Source organism: Cyrtonyx montezumae, unplaced genomic scaffold (assembly GCF_038088225.1).
Source record: "Cyrtonyx montezumae isolate F1298 unplaced genomic scaffold, pur_monq_1.0 scaffold_10, whole genome shotgun sequence".
Taxonomy (NCBI): Eukaryota; Metazoa; Chordata; class Aves; order Galliformes; family Odontophoridae; genus Cyrtonyx; species Cyrtonyx montezumae.
The window spans coordinates 8619327-8641017 of record NW_027071826.1 but is presented as its reverse complement, the minus strand read 5'-3'; the positions used below and the strand labels follow the sequence as shown (position 1 = coordinate 8641017).

The window sequence follows — 21691 nt, the reverse complement described above, 5'->3', positions numbered from 1 at the left end:
TCATCCACGCTGTTTCCCTCAGCCTACTTTTTGCCTCCTTGGCTTCTGAATATCAGTGCCTATTCTGACCCCATTAATTGGGACTTCTCAGCTTGGTGTCTGTGGCAGCTGCACTGGTGGTTTTGTTGCAGCAGGAGTGAGGCATTCCATTGGTAAAATGATAACGGTGACTTTCCTGCAGGGCTGTAATTTGACAGTTTGCACCTGTTTCACAACGTGGTGTCTTTCAGGCTCTTTTAATAACATACTTAACTATTTTAATGCTTTATTAAGGCATGACAGACTTAGCAATTGAAAAAGTAGAATCTCATAATAGAGCATTTATCTCTCATGGGTGATTTGCAGTCACTCTGACACTCAGTTTACCAAATATTGCATGCAGTTTGTAGGGTGTGTGCATTTTCAGCTGACACTGGCTGTGTTCTGAGCTTGACTGCTTTGCTTGCTTGTGCTAGAGGCAAAATGAGATTATCATTTTTATCATTACCATTTATAACAAAAATGAAGTGTCAAGGCAACATAAAACACCAGCACTACAATTGCAGAGCTTGACCAACTGCAAGATTTCAAAATCTCCCTCATCTTTCCTGTTGGATTATGAAGGGTGTTTCCAAATACAAGGTCTTATGCCTGGGTCGTGGTAACCCTCGCTATCAGTGCAACCTGGGGAATGAAAGGTTAGAGCTCAGCCCTGCTGAAAAGGACCTGGGGATACTGGTGGATGGCAGCAGTGTGCCCTTGCAGCCTGCTGTAGCTGTGAAAAGTATTGCTTCAGTTCTGATGTCAGTTAAACAAGTCCCAGGAGCACTGGACTTTAAGTAGCTTGTATGTCTCTCCTTTGTTTAAAAATACTCATTGTGTGGGCATAATACTTCGGTGATTTCCACTGTATCAGTTAGTGCTGTCAGTGCATTAAACTCCGTAACGCTTTCACTAAGTATCTGAAATAAAACCTGGCTGAAGGAAGGACTGACCCTCTGTGGATTTTCTAGATATGCACTGATAGGTGGAACAGAGGGAGCTGAAGGTGATGAGAAAGGTATGTGTGTGGGGTCAGCGTGCTGGGATAAAGGAAGGTAACCTAAAAATAAAACCATCCCCAGAGTTATTGGAAGCTTTACAGTTGCAGGTGCTAACTGACACTCAGATCATAGTAAGTGATCAGAAATGAGAAAATCCTGAATTAGAGGGCCCTACTTCAGCCCCACTCTTCCCTTTGTATGTTTGCCTGAACCCTGTGCTTCAGATGACCCTCATGTTAGCCATGTCCTGCATTTTGTCTCTCATCCTTTGCAATCGCAGGTGTGCTTGTTCCTTCCCAGGAACAGCCTGAATGAGCAGAATGTTTTTGCTTTTCATACCAGATTGTTTTTGATGAATAGCGTGGAGTGCAATATCCTTTGTAACAAAAATAATGTATTGCCTGATAAGTCATTTTGATGCTGGCTTCCTTCTGTATATTGGGAGCTGGTACTGCAGAGCAAAATGTTAAGTGATCTATTAAAGTAATTACTTTAATAATGAATGGCTAGTTAGCACTATTGTTTCTGTTTCATTACTTTTCAGTTTTAAAAATGGCTTTATTACTTTTTCTTGATAGAATACCAATGAGACGAAAATTTAGTTTTCCTCAGCCTGTTTCAGGAGTCCCTGTCTTACTGGTGAATAAATCTAACTATTCTTGCCTAAGGTGTGTTCTTAGATTGATGTGGTGATTGATTTCTGCCTGCTTTAGCTCAGTTAGTTCATGAAGTATGGCGAGAAAACACTGCTGTCAGACAAGTAGCTGTGTTTTCAATATGGAGCTATCTATGTTGTGTATGACCCAGATACAGGCATATTTCTATATTAGGTGTTGACAGTCCTGCTTACCTAAAGATTAACCTACACAGGTTTTCAGCAGTTTGTCATATGACACAATTGTAAACAGTGAGCATTGCAGTACAGCAGTATGTGCAACTGCTCCTGCTTTGTTGAACATCATTAGTAAGCAGGGCTGGAAATGGTATGTGGCAGGCTGCAGTGCCTAACTGTTACCCTGGAGAGTGTATAAATAAATCAGTTTCTGATCCTTAGTCCTGGCTACTGAAGCAATGTTCCTTGGCCAGAAAAGCATCCCAAGTCTGCATACTGAGAAGAATACAGATCTGACATCACTCGTAACAATTGTGTACCAGTCACCTCAGAAGCCACTGGTTTGGGAGAGTGGAAAAAACAATTGGAGTGGAAACATCAGTGACTGCTGCCCTTTGGTGTTAAATTTTGGGAAAAATTACAGAGAAGAACCATGAAAATTCCTTCTTGGATTCTTGTTTGGAAATCACTTGGTGAGCTGCATCTGTTTAAGAAATAATGTGTGCCTGAGAAAGCACATCAGCTGTTGGGTCTCTACACCATGCAAAAGCTCTTCTGGTGTCAGCTGTACTCTGCAGGTTTATTTTAACTTGTCACTTCCCTGAGGTCTTCCTGAGTTTGGCACAGAGTGGCTTTGTCTGTTTTTTCTGCGTGGTGCCTGAATTCTGGTGGATCTCAGCTATTGCACACCTGTCCATCAGGCCTTGATTCTGTATGTGGTGAAGGTAATAGAGTAGGGGGAGAGCAGCAAAGGTGATCAGAAAGCAAGGAAACTTGATCTGTAAAAGGAAATTGGAAGAACTGGGACATTTTTGTCTGGAAAAGAGAAGTTTGAGGGATGCTTGCAGTCTTCATTCAGGTAACAGCTGCAGCAGCAGAAGGAAATAAGTTCCTCTGCATGTCTGCTGGGGACATGTGGGGGGGGGGGGGAATAAGGAAAATAAATTACAGCAAGGCAGATTTATGAGAGAGACACGAGGTGTGAATTTTCTAACAGCAACAATAGTTAAAAGCTAGAACTGACTGCCTCAGGAGGCTGTGACTTGCTTTCCCTGAAGTTTCTAAGAACAACTTGGGCAAACAACGGAAATACATTAGGTAGAATTTATCCATGCGAAAATGTAGATGATGATGTTCCTAATACGTCAGTGTAGCTGAGATATATATATATATATGTATTTGCCTTTCATATTTTAATGAGAGATAATAAGAGAATATTAAGAGGTCACTCAAAGTGAGAAGCTGAAATTCAAGCCTGAATTTATACTATGTGCAAGGTGCGAGGCTTGAACTTAATCTCACGTTGGAGATACTTGATTTCATAATGTTGACTTGGTAATGTTGCCACAGTATTAGATAGAGTTTGGAATGTTTTCGAATGATATTTTTCTATTGAAACTTATTTCTGTCACCCATTTAAAAAATGCCATTGTTTGAGGCTGTGCATTGTGATCAAATAAAATTATTTATTTGTTGAAGAAAGTAAACCAGTGAAATAAGGAACATTTATTGTTCTTCCTGGCAACGTGTCTGGACAGCATTGTGGGGACAGCTAAGCAAACAAAAATTTGGTGCTGTACATGTATAATGGTACTGAAGTGAGGAAAGTCAGCACATGCTCCTTAAACTATATATGCATCACAGAGACCCAGTAACCTTGTTCTAGGGGGAAGAACAGGACATAATCTCAAAATTTAATTCATGCTTCATAAGAGCCGTTGAGCAAAGTTTATTGCAGAAATACAGATGGTGACTTTTTTCCTCCCAAAACTTGGTGACAGATTTAGACATTCCCAGCTTTCTGTTTTAAAAAAATGGCTCTTTCTGAACCAGTTTTATTTTCCACATTAAATGGTACCAGTGAAACCCAATACCCTGCTTATTTTTGAGTTTGTATGGTGTTTTGGGCAGCAACTGTATTGTTTCATTGTGCTTTCTAATTTTAGAACCACAAATCAAACAGTAATAGCAATAATAAAAGTGATAATGCCAACCAAGTTTATTCTGTTAGTTGCGGAAGGCTCGGGACAGAATGCTGAGAGTGTATTGTAGGACATCCGTCTATTTGTTGTCTGTATTGACGAGTAATTAAGGAAACAATAACTGGAACTGCAGATACAATGACAGACTGTGACTTTCCCACTGCTTCTTTTGGAATAGCTTTGTAGTGAGAAAGGCTTGGGTTATGTGATGAGGGGCAATGACTGTGTTGGGCTGGGAGCAGAGAAAGTTCAGTAGGATCCTTCTTAAGGGTGAAGGCTGATACCCAGTGTAAACCTGAAGCCAGAATTCTGCAAGCTTTGCAAAGGGTTCAGAAACAGGAAAAAGTTGAGAGATATCTGACAAGGTCAGGCCAAAACTGCTGAGTGGACCTTAAAGTAAACTCCAAAGCTATTTGAGACTTGAAGCATACACTCCTTTGGCCATGTCTTGCTTGATAAAACCCTAAAAGATTTTCACAATATGAATGACAGTGATAAGGCTGGCTAAGGATGCTAAAATTGTTAATACATAATGGCTTGTGCTGGAATGAATGTGAATAAGTTTTCTTTTATTATTTTATCAGTGGAGCTTAATCTGACTTGTGTGGTTTGGTCTGCAAACCCACCTTTTCAAATTAAGTCCTCTGCATCTGTCTCATTTGACTCATTTCTAGGATGTGTCCCAGACTGTATTTCACATCACTTTTCCTTGTGAAGTTTAATACATGTTAGGAAAACACTTTGTGGAATTTTGTAATTTTGCATCATTATAATAGCTTAAATTCTAGTTTTCTATGTCATGGAGAAATTATACCTAGGTGGAACACTGTTTTTTTAGGAATTTAAATTGTGCTGTTTACTTTCAGAGCTATTATGTGCAGAACGTGTATAGTGAATGTAACTTTGAAGCAGCTTGCAGTACAATAGAGTATCTGAAATGACATACTAACCACATAAAAAGAATATAAAGTAAAAAATGGTATTTTTTATTATTTCACAGGGCAGACTTTGTAGCTGCCATTGCTGCATACACTTATTCCCTAGATGCTGAGCATTATGTAATTGATCTGGCTGTGCTTTTCCTCTCTGGTCTCATCCATGCATGGCAGAAAAATCTAGTAATCTGTAAATTGTGCTGGGGGGAAGGAACAGGTTAGAGACTGTCCCTTGTCATTTGATATTTGAATGCTCCTGCATGTGCCATAAATTAGTTTTATTTTCTACCGTGACACCTAGCTATGAGAAAAGAACTCTCCAGAGCATCTTAAAAGACATCTTCTATTAGAGATGGAAAGAGTTAAGCAAAATGCAAACAGTAGATCTCACAGCTAGAAGTAAAAATAATATATGCATGTGTCTCTGAAGCTTTAATTGGAAGAGAGACATAATAGTGGAGCTTAGCTTCCCTTGCAAGAATACTCCATAGATTAGTGCTTGAAGTTGAAAGGGGAAAACCAAAGGTGAGTGGAAAGTGTGCCTGTGTCGAAGTTGTGACTAAATACTTGGAAGATGCCCATAAAAACAAATTAGTCTAATGCTTAAGTTTCATACTATATTCTTTAGAAGTTATAACTTTCCCTTTGAAGAAGTAATTGATACTGTAGAAGATCAGACAGTACACCGTGGAGGTGAAGATGAATTTAAAAGCCTTGCTTGAGAGATTAAAATTGAGGAAGAGATGCAAATCAAGAGGAAATAGGCACAGCACCTACAGATAGTGGTCTGGTATGATCCCAGCTTCAGCCTTTTAGTGGTGGACAAAGAAGGCCCCCAACTTACTAGAGGTTGGCCTTCCCTATTGTCATGGGACGGATTCTACCTGAGAAATAGAATGCTGGCAGAAAAAAAGAACTGGAAACTCGGGTGTAAATTCAGTAATGGGTTGTTGAATAAGGACTGTAGGAAATCCAGTATTTTTGTCTGTCTTAGAAACGGCCTGTGAGTATATATTCTCATGAAGTGAGGAGTTTTGAGTAGTTGGATTTTGTTTCATTTTGATGGGCCCACATCCAAACCAGCATGGCCTATATTTTGTTCTAATGAGTACTTGGCTGGGATACCACCAAGTATATTCTGATGTTGCAAGAGTTGCAGAAGGATTGATGAGCCATTCCGTGGTTCTCCTTGCCTGGACCACTCCAGGAGCCCAAGCACAGCATATGAAGGCTGCTGCCCAGCTGGATTTTGTAGCAGTTAAAAAACTGTGCTTTTTGTAAGTGCTGAGGATGACAGCTATTTACATTCATATTCAAAGTGTAGGGTTAGTTATATTTTGTTTTCCCCAGTTGCTCAATTCTTAACTCCTTAAATTTTCCCCTTTATAGAGAAAAGCAAACAAACCAACCCAAAAAGATGTTTTGTACTGCTTGTGCAAGATGCCTGTGATGTTCATGTTCCAGAAACAGCCTCATTTTGATGTCAAGTAAACACAGAGAGGTTACAATTAAGCTTTGAGCACTGCTACCAGAGAAGAGATGCTTTTTAAATATGAACCATGTATATCAATAATAGTGCAGTTGGCCTGTTGCCTGTCAAAGCACTGATTATTTTCTACAACAAGTACTCCAGTTCCTCTGCTTTCTCAGTTTCCTGTTATCCTACGTGGACATCTGCAGTCCCTTTGCCAAATTTCTCAGCAAATTGTGATACTTTAGACTCATAGGAAGAAGAGTTATCAGCACTCTATCAGTTAATTGCTTCAGCTAGCATATGGCACTGTTCTTTGAACTGTGAAAGTGCGGAAGGTATGTGGATACTGCTAGGAGTAAATCAGTTTGAAAGGTGGTCTGTCCTGGGGAAGTTAAGACAGCTGTTAGTGGGTTTGGGGTGTCATCTACCTGCCTTCTACAATGGTCCAAAACTGTGTTACTGAACAGTGTTAAGAGACGTTATACTTTAATAAAGCTGTTTTTTCTGTTCATTTATTTATGTGCTGCTTAGCTTGGTCTTTTTGGGTGCATTTACTGGTGGTTAGCACTTTGTTGGGTGTTTGAATGAACAACTACTGAGCAAATTTGTTCTTTGTATCCTGTTCTCTTTCACATATGTTTCCCAGAGGAGCTCCTCCAGCCAGATAAACTGAAGGAATAATTATTTCATCAGGATGTAATGCATATCTTGATTCCACTTTGAAGACATTCTCTTGAGGAGTTTTTATCATTTCAACAAGGGATCATAGCATGTAAACAAGGAAATAAACGCTACCTTTCATATTAATCAACAAGATGATTAAATAATCACCAGAACTGTTAATTGGTACTTGGAGAGGGCGAGTAATTACTATCTTGAGTTCCGCAATGAGAGCACAAGCAGGTAGATAGACTTTTCTGCACAATAAAACTGCCTATTTAGGACTCATTATGATTTTAGTGTGCAGCTGCAACTCCAGTTAAGTTGTGCAACTATTTGCTCGGTGTCCTGTTTTCAGGTATTGTTTTCATACTGAAGGAGATATTGTCAAGGGTTTTTGGGGTTTAGGCAGTTAAATCAGTTCTCATTGCCCCTGAAAACCTGAAGCTCTGTGTAAACTCATGCTTGCAGTGTTTTCCTTCACCATGGGGACACAGTTCCTGCTGATCTCAGGATGCAGCATGAGTCAAAAACTGTTTCTTTGCTCAGAGGCAAGAATTCAGCTTGTTTCTCACAAGATGGTGGATTCTGGTTCTCTCTGAGTTTGGAACTAGAGACTTGTCTTTTCATCACATGAGTCTTCATTTTCTTCTAAATATTGCAATGTTTGTAGAGGGAGAAAGAAGCACGCAGCCTGTCTACATCTCTTGATGTAGATGAAGAAAAGAGGTCCAGGAGTTTAACACACACGTTAGGTAATGTAGGGCACTGAGCTGGGAACTCTGGAGATCTGTAATTCTGCTTCTTGTTCTTTGCTGTGTAATCCTGACCCAAGTGAGTAATTTTGATCCTTGGGCACAACCAGGTCTTTGTACTGAAACTCACTTGATGCTACCAGTAGTGTTGCTGGAAGAGACTGTGCAACCCTCCTGCTCTCAGTGTTCAATTTTGTTTCTGACTACTGTAAATAGAAGCAAAGGAAGAATTTCCTTCTCTGATCAGCTTACTAAGATGATGAAACCTGGGGCTGAGTCGTTACTAGATTCATGGAGAAGTTAGGGATCTAGTTTTACCCTGAATTGAGGATGACAGCATAACACTGCCTTCGGTTTTCCATACAAGCAACAGACACAATATCTGAGAGCTATTGATGCCAGCTCATTCTCACTGGAAAGTACTTCGAGATCTGCCTGACTGCCTGAAAGTCACACTGAAAATATAAAGTAGATATTGTATAAGGAGACTTCTTGTGATCAAATACTTGTAAAGTAATTTACCCGAAGTATCAGTCCTTTATATTGCAAGCATGCCCCAGTATGGTGCTTTGCTACCCCCAGAAGAACTGTTAGTACCAGTACCAACTCCTACCAACAGTTGTACTGAAGTAGCAACAGCAGTACTGTCAGTAGCATGGTCTCAGATCACTCGCAGATACTGGTAGTGTAACACTGCATCTTAGCAGGCTTTACAGTCATTCAAAGTAACGATAAGAGATAGCATGTTGGATTAATTTCAGATATGTATCTGAGGGCTGTCTATCTACAGACAGTCTCAGGATTCATGACACATGTTTAAGTAGCAAAATACTTCTTGGATTGGCTGAGCTGAGATTTCACCTCAGCCACAGCCAGTTACCCACTCTGTAGGGTGTTTTTTTCCCATGCGAGTTTTGACATAGAGTTGTTTCTGGTTTTGTTTTTTGCTATACTGTTTGGTGTTGCTGGTGGGGAATAGCATAAAAACTGATTTTGTTGCTATTCTTAATCATAAGGAAGAATGCTACAATTTTAATTGCACGTTTTAATTTTTCCTTCTTCATCTTTTACATTTTGAAATTCTGCGTTTCAAAAGCAGGATCGTTGTAATTTTAAACATTGAAGCTGGTCTGTCTAATAGCTTTCCCTTTTAATGTGGAAGAATGGAACTGAGAAGGAAGAAACCAATCTTTCTTGAAGAAAATTTTCTGTTATCTAAGGATTTACATTGCAACCAACAAGATAGGATCTTGGCTTAGCTGACTGACAGCAAAACTGATAGTGTTGTCAGTGTCATTCTGTCTTTAGTAACTTGTAGCATACAAAGCATCACTTCCATAATGTTATCACCAGCAAAGTCCATCTGGTTCTTACAGTAACAAAGGGGTTATTTCAACTTTTTATTACATCAGTGAGATTTTAGTATTTTAGGGTTCAGCTGTTAAGCTGTTGGGAGGAGGAAAGTTAGATTATAATTGAAACTGTATTGAGGGAGAAATTAACTGAATACTTCACTCATAACTTTTTTTACTTATATTTCCTCTTATTTGTCCCCTGATGTTTTGTCCTTTTGGAATCAGATTAGAATGCAATGACTTGATTTGTTAAAACAGGCAATGATGACAATGAACATCTGTTTGTCTGGTCAAGATTGCCGTTAACACCTAGTAATGCTGTCCTTTCTTGCTCTTAATTTTATACAGAGCAGCACAGAAGCTTAACCTGTCTTCGAAGAGAAAGAAATACCATCCACCCCTGCCACACACACACGACTTCTCTATTTATGCTACTAACTTTAGTGGCATTCTGCAGCTCTGTCCTCCCCCAGCACCACCATGCCTTCTGAGAGCTGTGTCCAAAATCAAGGACAACCCTGGCATTGGAAAGGTAACTTTGGATTTCAATTTTTTTAAAATAGATGTCCAGATTAATTTTAATGGGTCTGGAAGCTTTCAGCCTGTTTGGATAGGTTGAAGGGAATGGTCTTGGGTGAGAGAGGTATACACATCTGTCTGAATATACCCAAGAGCTGTTATCATTTGTTGACTTTGGAAAATGTTTCCAGCCTCAGAGCAGACTCATGCATAAATTTCAGCTATGTTGAAACCAGCTAGCATCACTGACAACAAAACAGACAAAGGTTATTTTGTCCTTTTCTCTCTTAAAGCAAGAGGCAGAGTTTCTTTTGACTGTTTTGGTCCAAAACCAGTGTGCACATAGGTGTCACCTTTGGCAGAAGCAGTCTCTTTGTTACCAGCAAGGCTCAGGAGATGATGCAGTGTGTCTGCAGTGAATAAAGGAGACAGCCACAGGTACTTGGTTTCCCTCTGCTTCACATGTCAGTGTAAACCAAGAGCAATTCTGTGGAAATCATGTAGCTAGAGAGAGGTAGATTTCTCTTCAGCTTGGGAAATCTAGCACCTTTCAAACTGTAAAATTTGTGCTAGTTTTATTTAAAATTAATTAAAATACAACCTAATTACTTAGAGCTTTATTCATATTTATAACAGTTTAATCACCTACATGACAGTTTGAATACTTATTTACACAAGTTACAAGCGATTAGTGTTTGAAGATAGAATTGAAATACCTTATGTGCATAAGAAAGTTCAGATACGCACCTGAGACAAACCAAAGAAATCAGCATTAACATAGAGAGATTGTCAGCCTAAATACTTATAACTGTCGTGCTGTTACTCTCAGAGAATACTCAGTATTCTCTTCAGCTGGTGAGTTTGTGATAAATAGATAAATTGGGCTTATCATTAAGCAGGTAGAGGCATGTACATGAAAATGTGGTTTCTGCTCCTGTTTTTAAATTGTGTTAGAAAAATGATGCAGTGTTAAATGGTGGAATGCAGCAAACACGAGGTGGAAGAAGAGTTTGCCAAGGAGCATCTATTCTGCGCGTATGTTTTAGCAGAGCCCATTAGAGCCTGCCTATTTTCCCTGAGGCTTAGCACTTTGCTGTGGCATGAGGAGTGATGTGGTGCATTGCATTTCTGAGGCTCTTGGGCTTAGGGAGACCTTTAAAGTGTGCTTACATCTCCCTGTGCTGACAGCTCAAAGAACTGTCTCTGTACCTCACCACACTTGCATGCCTACAGCTGTGTGTAGCCTTTTTCTTACACTTTGAGGGTGGTCAGTGGAGCTTATCAGCGTGACTTGTGCCTTGCAGAAAACTCTGGTTTAGCTGCTGTCTTCAAACAGATCAGGAAAGTCTAAACATCAAGTGAATGATCCCAGATGGTAGGAAATTATGCCCTAGGTTATGTAGTCAACCACTCTTTTTAATCAGTGAGCACAGAAAACCATTTTTCAAAGAGCTATAATTATGCAGTGGATCAGGGCTGGACCTTGCACCAAACCACAGACCAGGGCAATGTCCACCTGCACAATTGCATGAGCTTCTCCAATATGGGATGTATATACATTTCACTGTTGGAAAAGGTAGGTAGACCACATGATCTAGGGCACATATATAGAGAGCATGCTGATAGCATGGCTTGTATTTCTGCCCTGTCTGGCAGAATGCAGCAAGAATTCTCAGACAAAACCAACTGCTGTTTGACCCTCAGGTGTCTCAGTTGTGTAGCTGTAGGCTGAAAATATTATTGAAGGTACTGTTTGTTTGGGACAAGTTTCCAGTTTCCAGCTGTGGTCTTCTCATTATGTACTTGTTGACTACCATTTGAAAAACCCTTGTGCTGTGATGTGCTGGAAATAAGAACTCTCTACTAGTAGTATTATTCATATTTGAGTTAAGAATGAAGGGCATCAAAGTGATGATGGGGTATGCTATTTTGTAGTTTTAATGCTCCTCAAAAAATAAGGTAATGAGGCATCTTCTCTAACTCATCATTTAAAATGTGCAACACATCTTAAACCCACTTAATCTATTCTTCTTTTGCAACTGTATAAATTACAAATCAACAGTGTAGGTGTTTTTTTACTTTTTTATTTTTATTTATTTTTTGTACAAGCAAACAAAACAACAACAAAAAACCAACAAAAACGAAATATTGTTTATACTAATTCTTAGGCTTTATGGTCTGAAGAAACTTTCATTTCTGTGTAGAACACTGAATATTGAGTTTCACCTTCTCTGAGCAATATCAAGTTGCTTTTAACATTTAGCCCATTTTATAACGGTTACATTCTCTGTCGTATTTTCCTCGTAGCCAATTTCTGATAACCAAGATTTATCCAACCTAGTGTATCTATATGGTAATGACAGGAATAAAGTACAATCTTCCTTACGTTAAGTATCATTGCAACTGAGAGAGCAATTGGCAAATGCTGTCAAACGTGCTGTGGTCCTCTGTTACCTTTTGGTCCCTCCTCTTCTAACAGCTTTTCACTTTCACTCCTCTTGGTTATCTCTTTCCTCACAGTTCTCTTGCAGCCTGTCCAGTAGTAAGTATGAGATAGCACGTGCATAGAAGCAGTGCTGGATTCTGGAGTCAGTTTTTCCTTCAGCAGCTGTGGCTGTGGCTGGCTCTTTCTTTGGTTTTTGTGATTGTTCCCAGGTCAGCAGTGTGCCTGGCCCTGTTATTACTGTGCAATTACAGTGGGTTAAACAGCTGTTGAGGCAATGTTTTTCACCTCCCTGCTTGTTGCTGTTTTGTCTTTCATGGTTATTTTTGATGTGGAGGACTGCTTTCTTGCTGATATCTGCTGTGTAGGTGAGAATGCAGCAGTATTGATGACTGCCTGACTTTACCTTACTAACCTGAGAATGACCCGCTGAGTACCAGAACTCTTTTCAAAGGACTGATTCCTCTGAGCACAGATAGCTTGACAAGTTTTAATGTCTCTCTTGTCAAATGGCTTCTTTCAGAATATGACAGAATATCATACAACAGTACAACTTTTCATGTTGTGAAGGGGTTGAAGAGATAAAATTTAAGGAGAGATGTAGAAGTTATGTGAAAATGAAAAATGTAGAAACAAACTGAAAACCCATGAAGTGTTAGTGATACATCAAATGGGAGCAGTGTAGCATCCTTCATAAAACGCTGAAGTGGTGAATGATACATCAGCTGTGAGGAAATACCATTTATGTTAAGAGGAAGCTAGTCAGCAAGGCCAGGATCCTGCACAGACTGTTAATCTGTTCTTACACATGCTAGGTAGTCTCATTTCTTTTATAATTCTTTTGAAAGCTTAGAGCATGGTATTTGTCAACGTTGAAACATTTACAATGTCCATTATGATTGGCTTTCTATATTTCCCCATCTGTAGACATTTTTAACTACTCCCTCCACCATTGTTCAAGATTATCTTTAATCTGGTATTCAGTAGAACACATTTAGAAGATACATAGGAAGAAATTGTAGAAAATGTGATGTCTCTTTGGAGGTAAAAGAGACAAATGGGTTCCAAAGGGAACCTGGAAGCATAGGAAGCCTGTCAGGCCAGGCAAAGTTGTTGAAACAATATATAAAGATCAAAATTAGCAAGAAGGGGTTAATATGATATAGAAGAGATCAGTTGATGGTGTTTTTATGGACAGAACACAGAGCTCTACAGAAGAATCTGCAAACATTTGAATGGGGTGATCTGGTTGACTGAGCGTATTTGGGTTTTGAAAAAGCTTTTGACAAGTGCCCTGACCTAGATTTCTCAGGAAACCTTAAGCTGTCATGTACTCTTTAGTGGCTTAATGGCTGATAGGAAACAAAAGGATAGATTCAGCACAGGAGCAAAGTTAGCCACAGTGTCAAATGGAGGTCCATGCTGTTTGATGTCTTCCTAAATGATCTCAGTAAGGCGGTGAAGCTGTCTATTCAGGTTGACCAAAACACAACTGACTGTGAGAACTTGCAAAAAGATCTCATCATGCTAAGATTATTGGGATGATAAAGTAGCAGGTGAACTTTAAATATTAACTAACACAAGGAAATGTATATAGGAAAAGACATCATGGAAGCTACACAGAATCATAGAATTGCTCAGGTTGGAAAAGACCTTTGAGATCCAGTCCAACTGCAGCCTATCCATACTCCTGTAACTCTAACCACCCACTGGTAAATCATCTCCCTGAGTACCACACCCAAATGGATTTTGAACACGTTGAGGGATGGTGACTCAACCATCTCCCTGGGAAGACCGTGGCATTGTTTTTGTTATCATGAATCTGAGCTTCTAAAAAAAATGCTGTATTGACTGTTTAAATGAGAATAAGTATCTTTAGTTGTAAGGGGTATCCAAAAGTATTATGATATAAATACATGATCTTCTTCATGCTCATCATGTTTGAACAGCCACTGACTGTTTATTGACTTTCTTCCTTGACTTATTAACTTATAAAGGATGGTAAGAATTAAGGAAACATAATGATTTTCCCTCCTACCCCTGTATATATCTCTAAAGGACCCTCTCAGTGGTGAGCTGTTCCTGTTGCTGGATCTAAGGCCACGGCATGCAGAAACAGCAGTGTTGTGTTTTGCTATCAGCACAGTCTTGGACCTAAACCTCTGGAGAAAATAAAAGGCCTCACCAAATATTAGCATCTGTACCTGGAATTTTAAGTTCTTATTTGATTTGCACTTTCTGAGCTGCCCTACTGTGACTATTTTCTTATCCCGTCAAATAAACTTTGCTATAGCCAAAGCACAGGTTTAACAGGGAGCTTCCCTATGCATTAAGTCCTTTTCAATGGGTTTCAAAGTTAAACAAATAAGTAAGAGTTGTTCTGAACTGGGGTGGAGGACAGTTGAATCTAGGGAAGTCACTGAACAGAGCATCAGGATTATGCTCGTTGCTTCTGTAGTGATTTGGAGTTAGCCATTCTGGCTGATAAATCCTGTTACTGTTTGTAGGACCTTGAACTTGCAAGCCAAATGCATGTTCAGGGAAAGGAAGAGGCCTGAATTTGAATTTTTGCTTTTTCTGACTGTGTGACTGTAGCAAAGAAAGACTGTTACTACGTACTGTCAAAAATGCTGGAGGGGGCAGGAATGTGAAAAGATCTTATAGCCAGTTCTTGTACTTCAACTCAATTACTGATTGTGTGGACTCAAGGTTTAAATTTGCTCTGATCTAACGTCATCATTTCCATGCGTATCATGCAGTACGACTGTGGTGAAATATGGCTTTCACAGAGGTCGAATGTATTAGTGACTTACTACAGCAGAGATCCTGCATGTATGTATCTTTTGCAATTTCTTTTTATAATTTCTCATTGTTTCAAGTAATGTCCTGGAAGCTTGGTGGTAAGTATCTTATTAACTTCTACATTTCACGAATACCAAATGTTCTATTATCATAAATTCAGCAGAAGTGTGTGGATTTATCCAGTGATACAAATCTTTAATTATGCCTTTTGCTTGCTTTTCTTCCCTTAGAGTGCAAAAGGTTATACACTCTTACAGCTACTTGCAGGGTTTTCAGTATTCAGGAACACCAAGCAGTGAAAAGGTTAAAAAGAAAATAAATAAATAAATAAAAATCTGGAGTTGTAAGTCCATCTGAGAACTGTTTTGCGTGATCAACAATTATCAAACCCTCATCCACAAAGTAAAATCCCATTATCAGTATAAGCTAAATATAAAAGGAATTTTGCTCACTACCAGTAGATGTTCCAATACGAATTTTATACCTTTCACTTGAATGTGCCAAAAACATCAGAGTCTGAATCGTTTAGCTGAATCCTACTTAAAAGGCAATGATCCAGCACACTATGATTCTTGTAACTGAATCATTTTTGTGGTCTCTCTGGGTGTTATTAAATTTAATGTCAGAATAGTGGGAAAGACGTCTGAAAGCCATTTAATATTGTCACTGGAAAGAAGTTAGATTGTGCTCGATTTCTGACATTAATGTGCTACTTAAGGTAATTTATCATATTGTGGTATTAAAAAAGACATCCTTTTTACAGTGGCTGCTGTGTAGCATTCTAATTTGCTATTTTTCTTTAGCATGGTAGGAAGTCTTTTTCATGCAAAATATTTTTTTTTGGAGTTCTATTCAGCTCCTTCTTTATAATGCTGCATCACTTACAACAGCAACTTTAAGTGCTTGTCTCTTTCAAGGATCCTATTTTTTTTTATGTTAGAATGACAGAAACCTCCTATGTGTGACAATAGAAGGGGAGCATTTATAGAGAACCTGAATTGTACATACCTGTCCAACAGACATGTCTGACATATTGGTCTCCATTTATGTGTTTTAGACATCTACTTTCCTTTATGCTTTACCAGGCCAAAGCTTATGTACTGCTAATATGATTTACTGATCATGCAGGGTTTTCTTAAGTGTGCTGTATGTCCCATTCACTGGTTCTTACGATGGTTTGATGACGGATAACAAATAGGTACTTAATTTTGTCATCTTTATTGCTGCTTGTTCCTAATGACTAGAGTGTTATTTCTGATATAAATCACATATCATACTAAGTACTCTTCAGTCCACACAGTATGTAGCCCTATATAGTAAAAAGTACATAACTCTCTGCTCAAATGTATTGAACTACTTAAGCAAAAATGTGAAACATTAGGTTAAAATACACAATATCTTCTATTTTGTTTTTACCTTTTGAAAATAAAATAATTCATGTCTCCTGGGAGTGGAGAATCAATTCTTCTTTTAATAGAGTACAATACAGAAGTGATTTTTTTTTTAAAGGTTCTCCCAGGGGAGCTAAATGGTCTATGCTAGCATAGCAATTTTGCATATAAATTTGCCATCCGTCGGTAGTGGCAGTATGTGAAAGGCTTGTAAGAACTACCAATTTAGCAAGGGTTATATATCTGTCAGTTACAATTAAATCCATGAAAAATATTGGCTCTGAATTAAGACTTTTATAATTTGATTTAGACTGTAGTGGAGAAACTAGTGATTTCATTGGAAAATGGCCTTTATTCAACTATATGTGAATTCTTTCTAAGTTCTTGCTGAGAAATCTAAATTCAGAATGGTGGATGATGTCTAAACATAGTTATTTAATTAACCTGCTGTTATATGCCATTTTGTGAACATTGAACAAGATTAACTTCCTGGCTGCATGATGCCTGTTGAAGATGTGTGTTTCCAGGGAATATTTAGTGTCCATTCAAATTTGATATAATGACATTTATTGCTAAAGACCAAATTGCTTGTTCATTTAGGGATTATGATGCTGTTGTAATGTAGAATATGACCAGCATTTTTAGAATGGATTCCAGTATAGTGCCAGCACTTTCCCACAGTACAGATAAGTAAAGTCAGAGAGCTTATTTTAGCAAAAAAATAAAATAGAAAAAAGGCTCGAGCCCATGTATTTCAAAATCTTACATGCTTTTAATAAGTTTCTTCTGTTTTTTTTTCCTTCTTGTTCTGTTTGATTTGAAACTTGACAACTGTATAAGCATCAAATGCTAACAAAGCATCACCATAAACACATGAACACTGCATATCCATTGATTTCAAAGGAGGCACCATATGTTACAGTTATGCCTGTGTTAACATACTTGGCTGGGTCAGGGTCTTAATTTCCTCAGCATTCAAAATGCCATGGAGTATGGTAATTACATGGTGAATTAGTAGAGTTTTTTTTCTGTCTATATGTCTGCCCCAAATTAAATCCTGTAGATTATTTGGCATCCTTTGCTTCACTGAAAGATGAAGGATGAACTTTATGATATATGCTGTATTTTTTGTAAACAGCCTCTACAACAGTATTGTAGAAGTCTATGGTAGTGTTAGGGACAGAATCTAAATACTCTTTATTTGTTTCAAGTGTGATAGTCCTCCTCCTTTCCCTGGTGTCAATGTTGATAGCCCTTCCATCTTTCTTGAGTACAGGGGCATAATCATTGTGAATCTGACTGTCTCGGTCTCTTGGCTGTTTCTGTCTAAAATTGTACAGGTTTGTGTCATTCTCTGCTCTCACTGGCTCTTTTCTCTAAAAAAAATCAGTGATTTCTTCTGAGATGATGCTTGTCTGGCTGGTCTTCAAGGTGTCTCACGTTCACTGATGCATGGCTTTTCTGTATCTCCATTCAGTTCAGCATATCCAAAATATATGGGATGCATTAGAAAAGACTGCTAGCTTACCTCTGGCCATCATCTCACATTCACATCTTGCTGTCACAGAGTTGCCTTTAAATTTGGTTTTCATGGTTTTTTGGTCTGTCTTTTGCTTTTCCCAAACCTGCTTTTTGACACTGACATATCCTTGATCTTTTGCTCTATCTTGACCTGTCCTGTTGTCACCCCCTCATCCTGGTCTCTTAACTCCATCTGGTACACTAAATGAGGGGAAGTCTGGAGGTCACCAGCCCAGATGAGGAGAGTGTGTGGGGCTGGTGCTCCTGGAGGTCTCAGCATGGAAACAACGACCATCATGTGGGCACAAGACAAAATGTTTCTCCTTGTGACCCTTTGGTGTGAAATCAGGTAGACAGTAGTGATGGACTGTGAGAGGAGAAAGGGTGGTGCCAGCCAGGATGTTATGTTCCTCAATTTCTGAGGAGATCAGTGTTTAGGTCAGAGCTGTTAAACGTGCATCTATATTTGACTTTCAAAATGGTCAAAAATGTCAAGGTCTAGAGCTTTGGCTTAGGGTTCCCACAGATTACTGATATTTGGGTGTTTAAGAGGGTCTATGGGTTTCTAGTGGTCTCATCAGATGTTTCTAAAACTATATGGGTCTTAGTCATAGCTGTTGTACCTCTCATAAGGGTTCTTTTCTCCTGCTGACTCTGCAAACGTGGTATTTTTTTCTTCTTTAAAAATCTGCCTTTTCCCAGCTTGACTCACTTAGAATTCTTTATATGTACATGAAACAGTGTTATGATGTTTGTTTTTATGCTTCAGCATCTGTCTACTGTGTTTGCCCCATGGCTAGAGAAAGGGAATTCTGGTTTGTAGGTGTGTGCTTTCAGAACACTAACTTCCACTGCAGGAAGATAAACTCGATAAGCAAATAATAATAAAAATCCTTGATTGCTGTGAATCTTTTTACCATCCTTGCCAGTGGCAGTTTAAATTATACCCATTGTTGTGCTGAGTGGGTGGACCTGTGACCTCATGCCACCCGCTCCCAGGGCTTTTCCAAATTCAGTGCTCGTTTATTTATTTATCCTTTAGCAGCATCTTCAGGATGTTTGCCATCATCTTTTCCCAAACACTTAGGATTTTAATAGGATTTTCTTCAGCAGTTCTGCTGACCTCCTAATCTCGTGGAATCATAAGATTGGAAAGTCCAATTGGGTGTTAACTCCGGTGTACAAAACCCACAGGATTAGAGCCAGTTAATTACAGAGTCTTTTAAAAAGTATTCGGTATATCTCGGGATGTGGCTGTAAAAATTATTGCATCCTTAATGATTATAAGCTTTTACTGCATATTTTAATTTGATTAATTTGATTAATTTTAGTTTGATTATAAGCTTATTCTGCATATTTGTGTGAAACTGAAGAAGACAGAAAAGAAAAATACAGAGTTACTAAAAATTCCCAATTATAACAAGGAGGTTCATCTTCATCAGAGGAAGGATTTGCCATCTTAGCTCGCTTCATGGAGTCTAAAATTGGCCAAGGCAAAGATGTTCTGAACCTGAGATGACTCTTGTAGGATCACCTTATTTGTATTGTTTTTCCTTTTTTCCGTGTGGCATTACTTTTAGCTCCCCTCTTTTTTTATTTTCTTTCCAACTTGTCTTACTTTCCTGTTTCTTCATTTGTTCTTTAAGTTCCTCTTGTGATTTCTTTGCTTCGTGCAAATTTTACCAGCAGCTGGTACTGCTGCAGTTGGATCTCTGCATCAGAAAAGTGGCCATACTGCTGAGCATCTGCCAACAGAGGATGTAATCCTGAATGGGCCTGAAATTAATGTTACTGCATTAATTCTTGTCATCAATTTCTTAAGCAAAAAAACCCCTCACATTCAATTGCAGTGCAGATATTCCCCCTGTACTCTCCAGTTACAAGACAAAGTTACTTAAAATTTCATGTCTTTTCTTGAAGTGCTCCTGAAACAAACAAAGGTAAGAATATTACACAACACCAGACCTTTCTCTTATGCATGTGCAGGCACCCAGGATCTGTGTAAATTTTAGTTTTTGCTGCTGTGAAACCATAAGGTTGGCTAATCTTTTGTCTTGTTGATACTTAGATGAGTATTTCTGTGTTTCAGAGTGAAGTGAATGAGTGCCCAGCTCAGCACTGTGAATATAAGTGACACATTATAACAATTTCTTATAGGTAGCTTTAAACATTAAACCTTCACTTGTAGATAAATCTAGATAAATTTGAATTTTCTCTTTATCCTCCCATTTCTCTTGGAAGCTTTCACTGTAAAGATGAATATGACCATTGAAGGTTGTTAGGAGTTGGAATCTGATCCATTATGGGAAGAGATTTTGGTATCTTTCTGCTGGTCTCAAAAAGCTGACTTGACACACGCAGTTTTTCTGGGACTGAAGCCATATTTCTATTAGGGGGAGCAACACTCTGATGGAGGAAACTTGCTGTTTGGATCAAGAGGAAACCAATTTTCCTCTTATCAAAGCTCTGCCTGCTATAATCTAATAGTAAGTGTAAGAGAGAAAAGAAAGAACTGTTGAGGGATATTCTTTGAAAATGGTGTATATTTTGAAATTATTTTTAATTGAGCGACCCTGAGGTGGGCATTTTATTTTCTTTAAATACGTACATATATATATGCATTTCTCTTTTTCCTAAGGGTGGTTATTTTCTGAGTGTTTTGGTAGCACATCAACGTTGAGCTAAGAGGCTGATGCACAGAACTGCTTTCCTGGAGCTTTTATAGGATAGCAGCCTAGAGTTTGTCACCTCTGATGCACTTTGCTTTTGAAACAGCTGTTTCATTTGTTGTGAGGTGCAACTATTTTCTGGCAGTGTATTTTTATATTTATATCAATATAAAAGGGAGAGTATTTTCATATTCACAACAGTGTAAAATGGAAGAAAAAGAAGAGGGAATTGCTTGAGTCAATTGGTGGAAGAATTTGCTGCTGCTTTTGGAGGAGCCTCCTGCAGTGCTTACTGGAGGGGTCAATTGTTTCTTAAACTCTTTGTTAGGAAAAAATGTTGGGAAAAAGCTTTTATGGCTACTTTCTGAGAATACTTTGTGATGACACTCAGGCATACCCCTGCATGGCTGTGCAGGTGATGCCTGCTCCCCTGGGTATCCTGGTCCAGTACTCCATCACTCTCACTGCTAAGAAATTCCTTCTCATATTGGTGTGGAACTTCCCATGCTCAAGTTGATGGCTGCTTCCCTTTTGTCCTGTCCCCACAGACCACTGAAAAGAGGTTGGCCATGTCCCTTTGACTTCCACACTATCTGTGCTCTGTATTAGGAAGGTTCATCTGGTAGATTTGCAGCAGTGAGGCTGCTATCTCTCACTCTCCATCCAAATAGGATGCAAGCACTGTAGAAGGAGGAGTGGGTATTTTGTTTGGGTCAGTAGTTGCATTATGAAATGTACAGGTCCCAATGGGTGTCCCACTACTGCTGGGAAAGTCAATTGTTAGCTAAAAGAATATGTAATCGTGTTCAGCTTGTTTTAGAAGCATTTTATACTGGCCAGGGAGAGTTACTCTGGCCAAGCATAGCTTTCCTCTAAGTTTGATATGCTGGGTAGCACAGAATTGAAGATCAGCATAGTGACACTGCTCCTGTAATAGTCATTTACTGCAGTGCCAGGTGTGTAAAATACACTGGTTCTGACCTGGGAGCATTTTGTAAGGATAAATGGTTGTAAATAGGTGTGAGGCAGTATTTCATGGCTTTTCAAAATAAGAGTATGACTTCCAGAAAGCCTAAAAGAAGCAGGTGTGCAGCCTTTGATGAACTTCAGTGAGACCGGGTCACTTGTCTCCCATGAGGTGCTTGGAAAATCACAGCCAACACGTCTGAAAATGTTGCCTTAAAATGCCGTATATAGGAGTAGAAATGTACTTTGTGAGTAGTTTCTTTTCAAGCTTGTAATTTTTCTTCCCTTCTTTGAGACTGCCATTAAATCTTCAGCTAACTACCAAAGTGCCTCGCAATAACAGCATAAAAGCGTCTGCCTGGGAA

The 21691-nt window shown here is 38.9% G+C and overlaps 1 protein-coding gene across 1 annotated transcript in view; it reads left to right on the top strand.

Annotated features, from left to right (window-relative positions):
• The window catches only part of KIF26A (kinesin family member 26A), a 94784-nt gene that overhangs the window by 56469 nt on the left and 16624 nt on the right, over positions 1–21691 (top strand). Inside the window, exon 5 of the mRNA XM_065749518.1 lies at positions 9364–9547. Coding sequence (XP_065605590.1) covers positions 9364–9547 — 184 coding nt within the window. The remainder of the gene's footprint in view (positions 1–9363; positions 9548–21691) is intronic.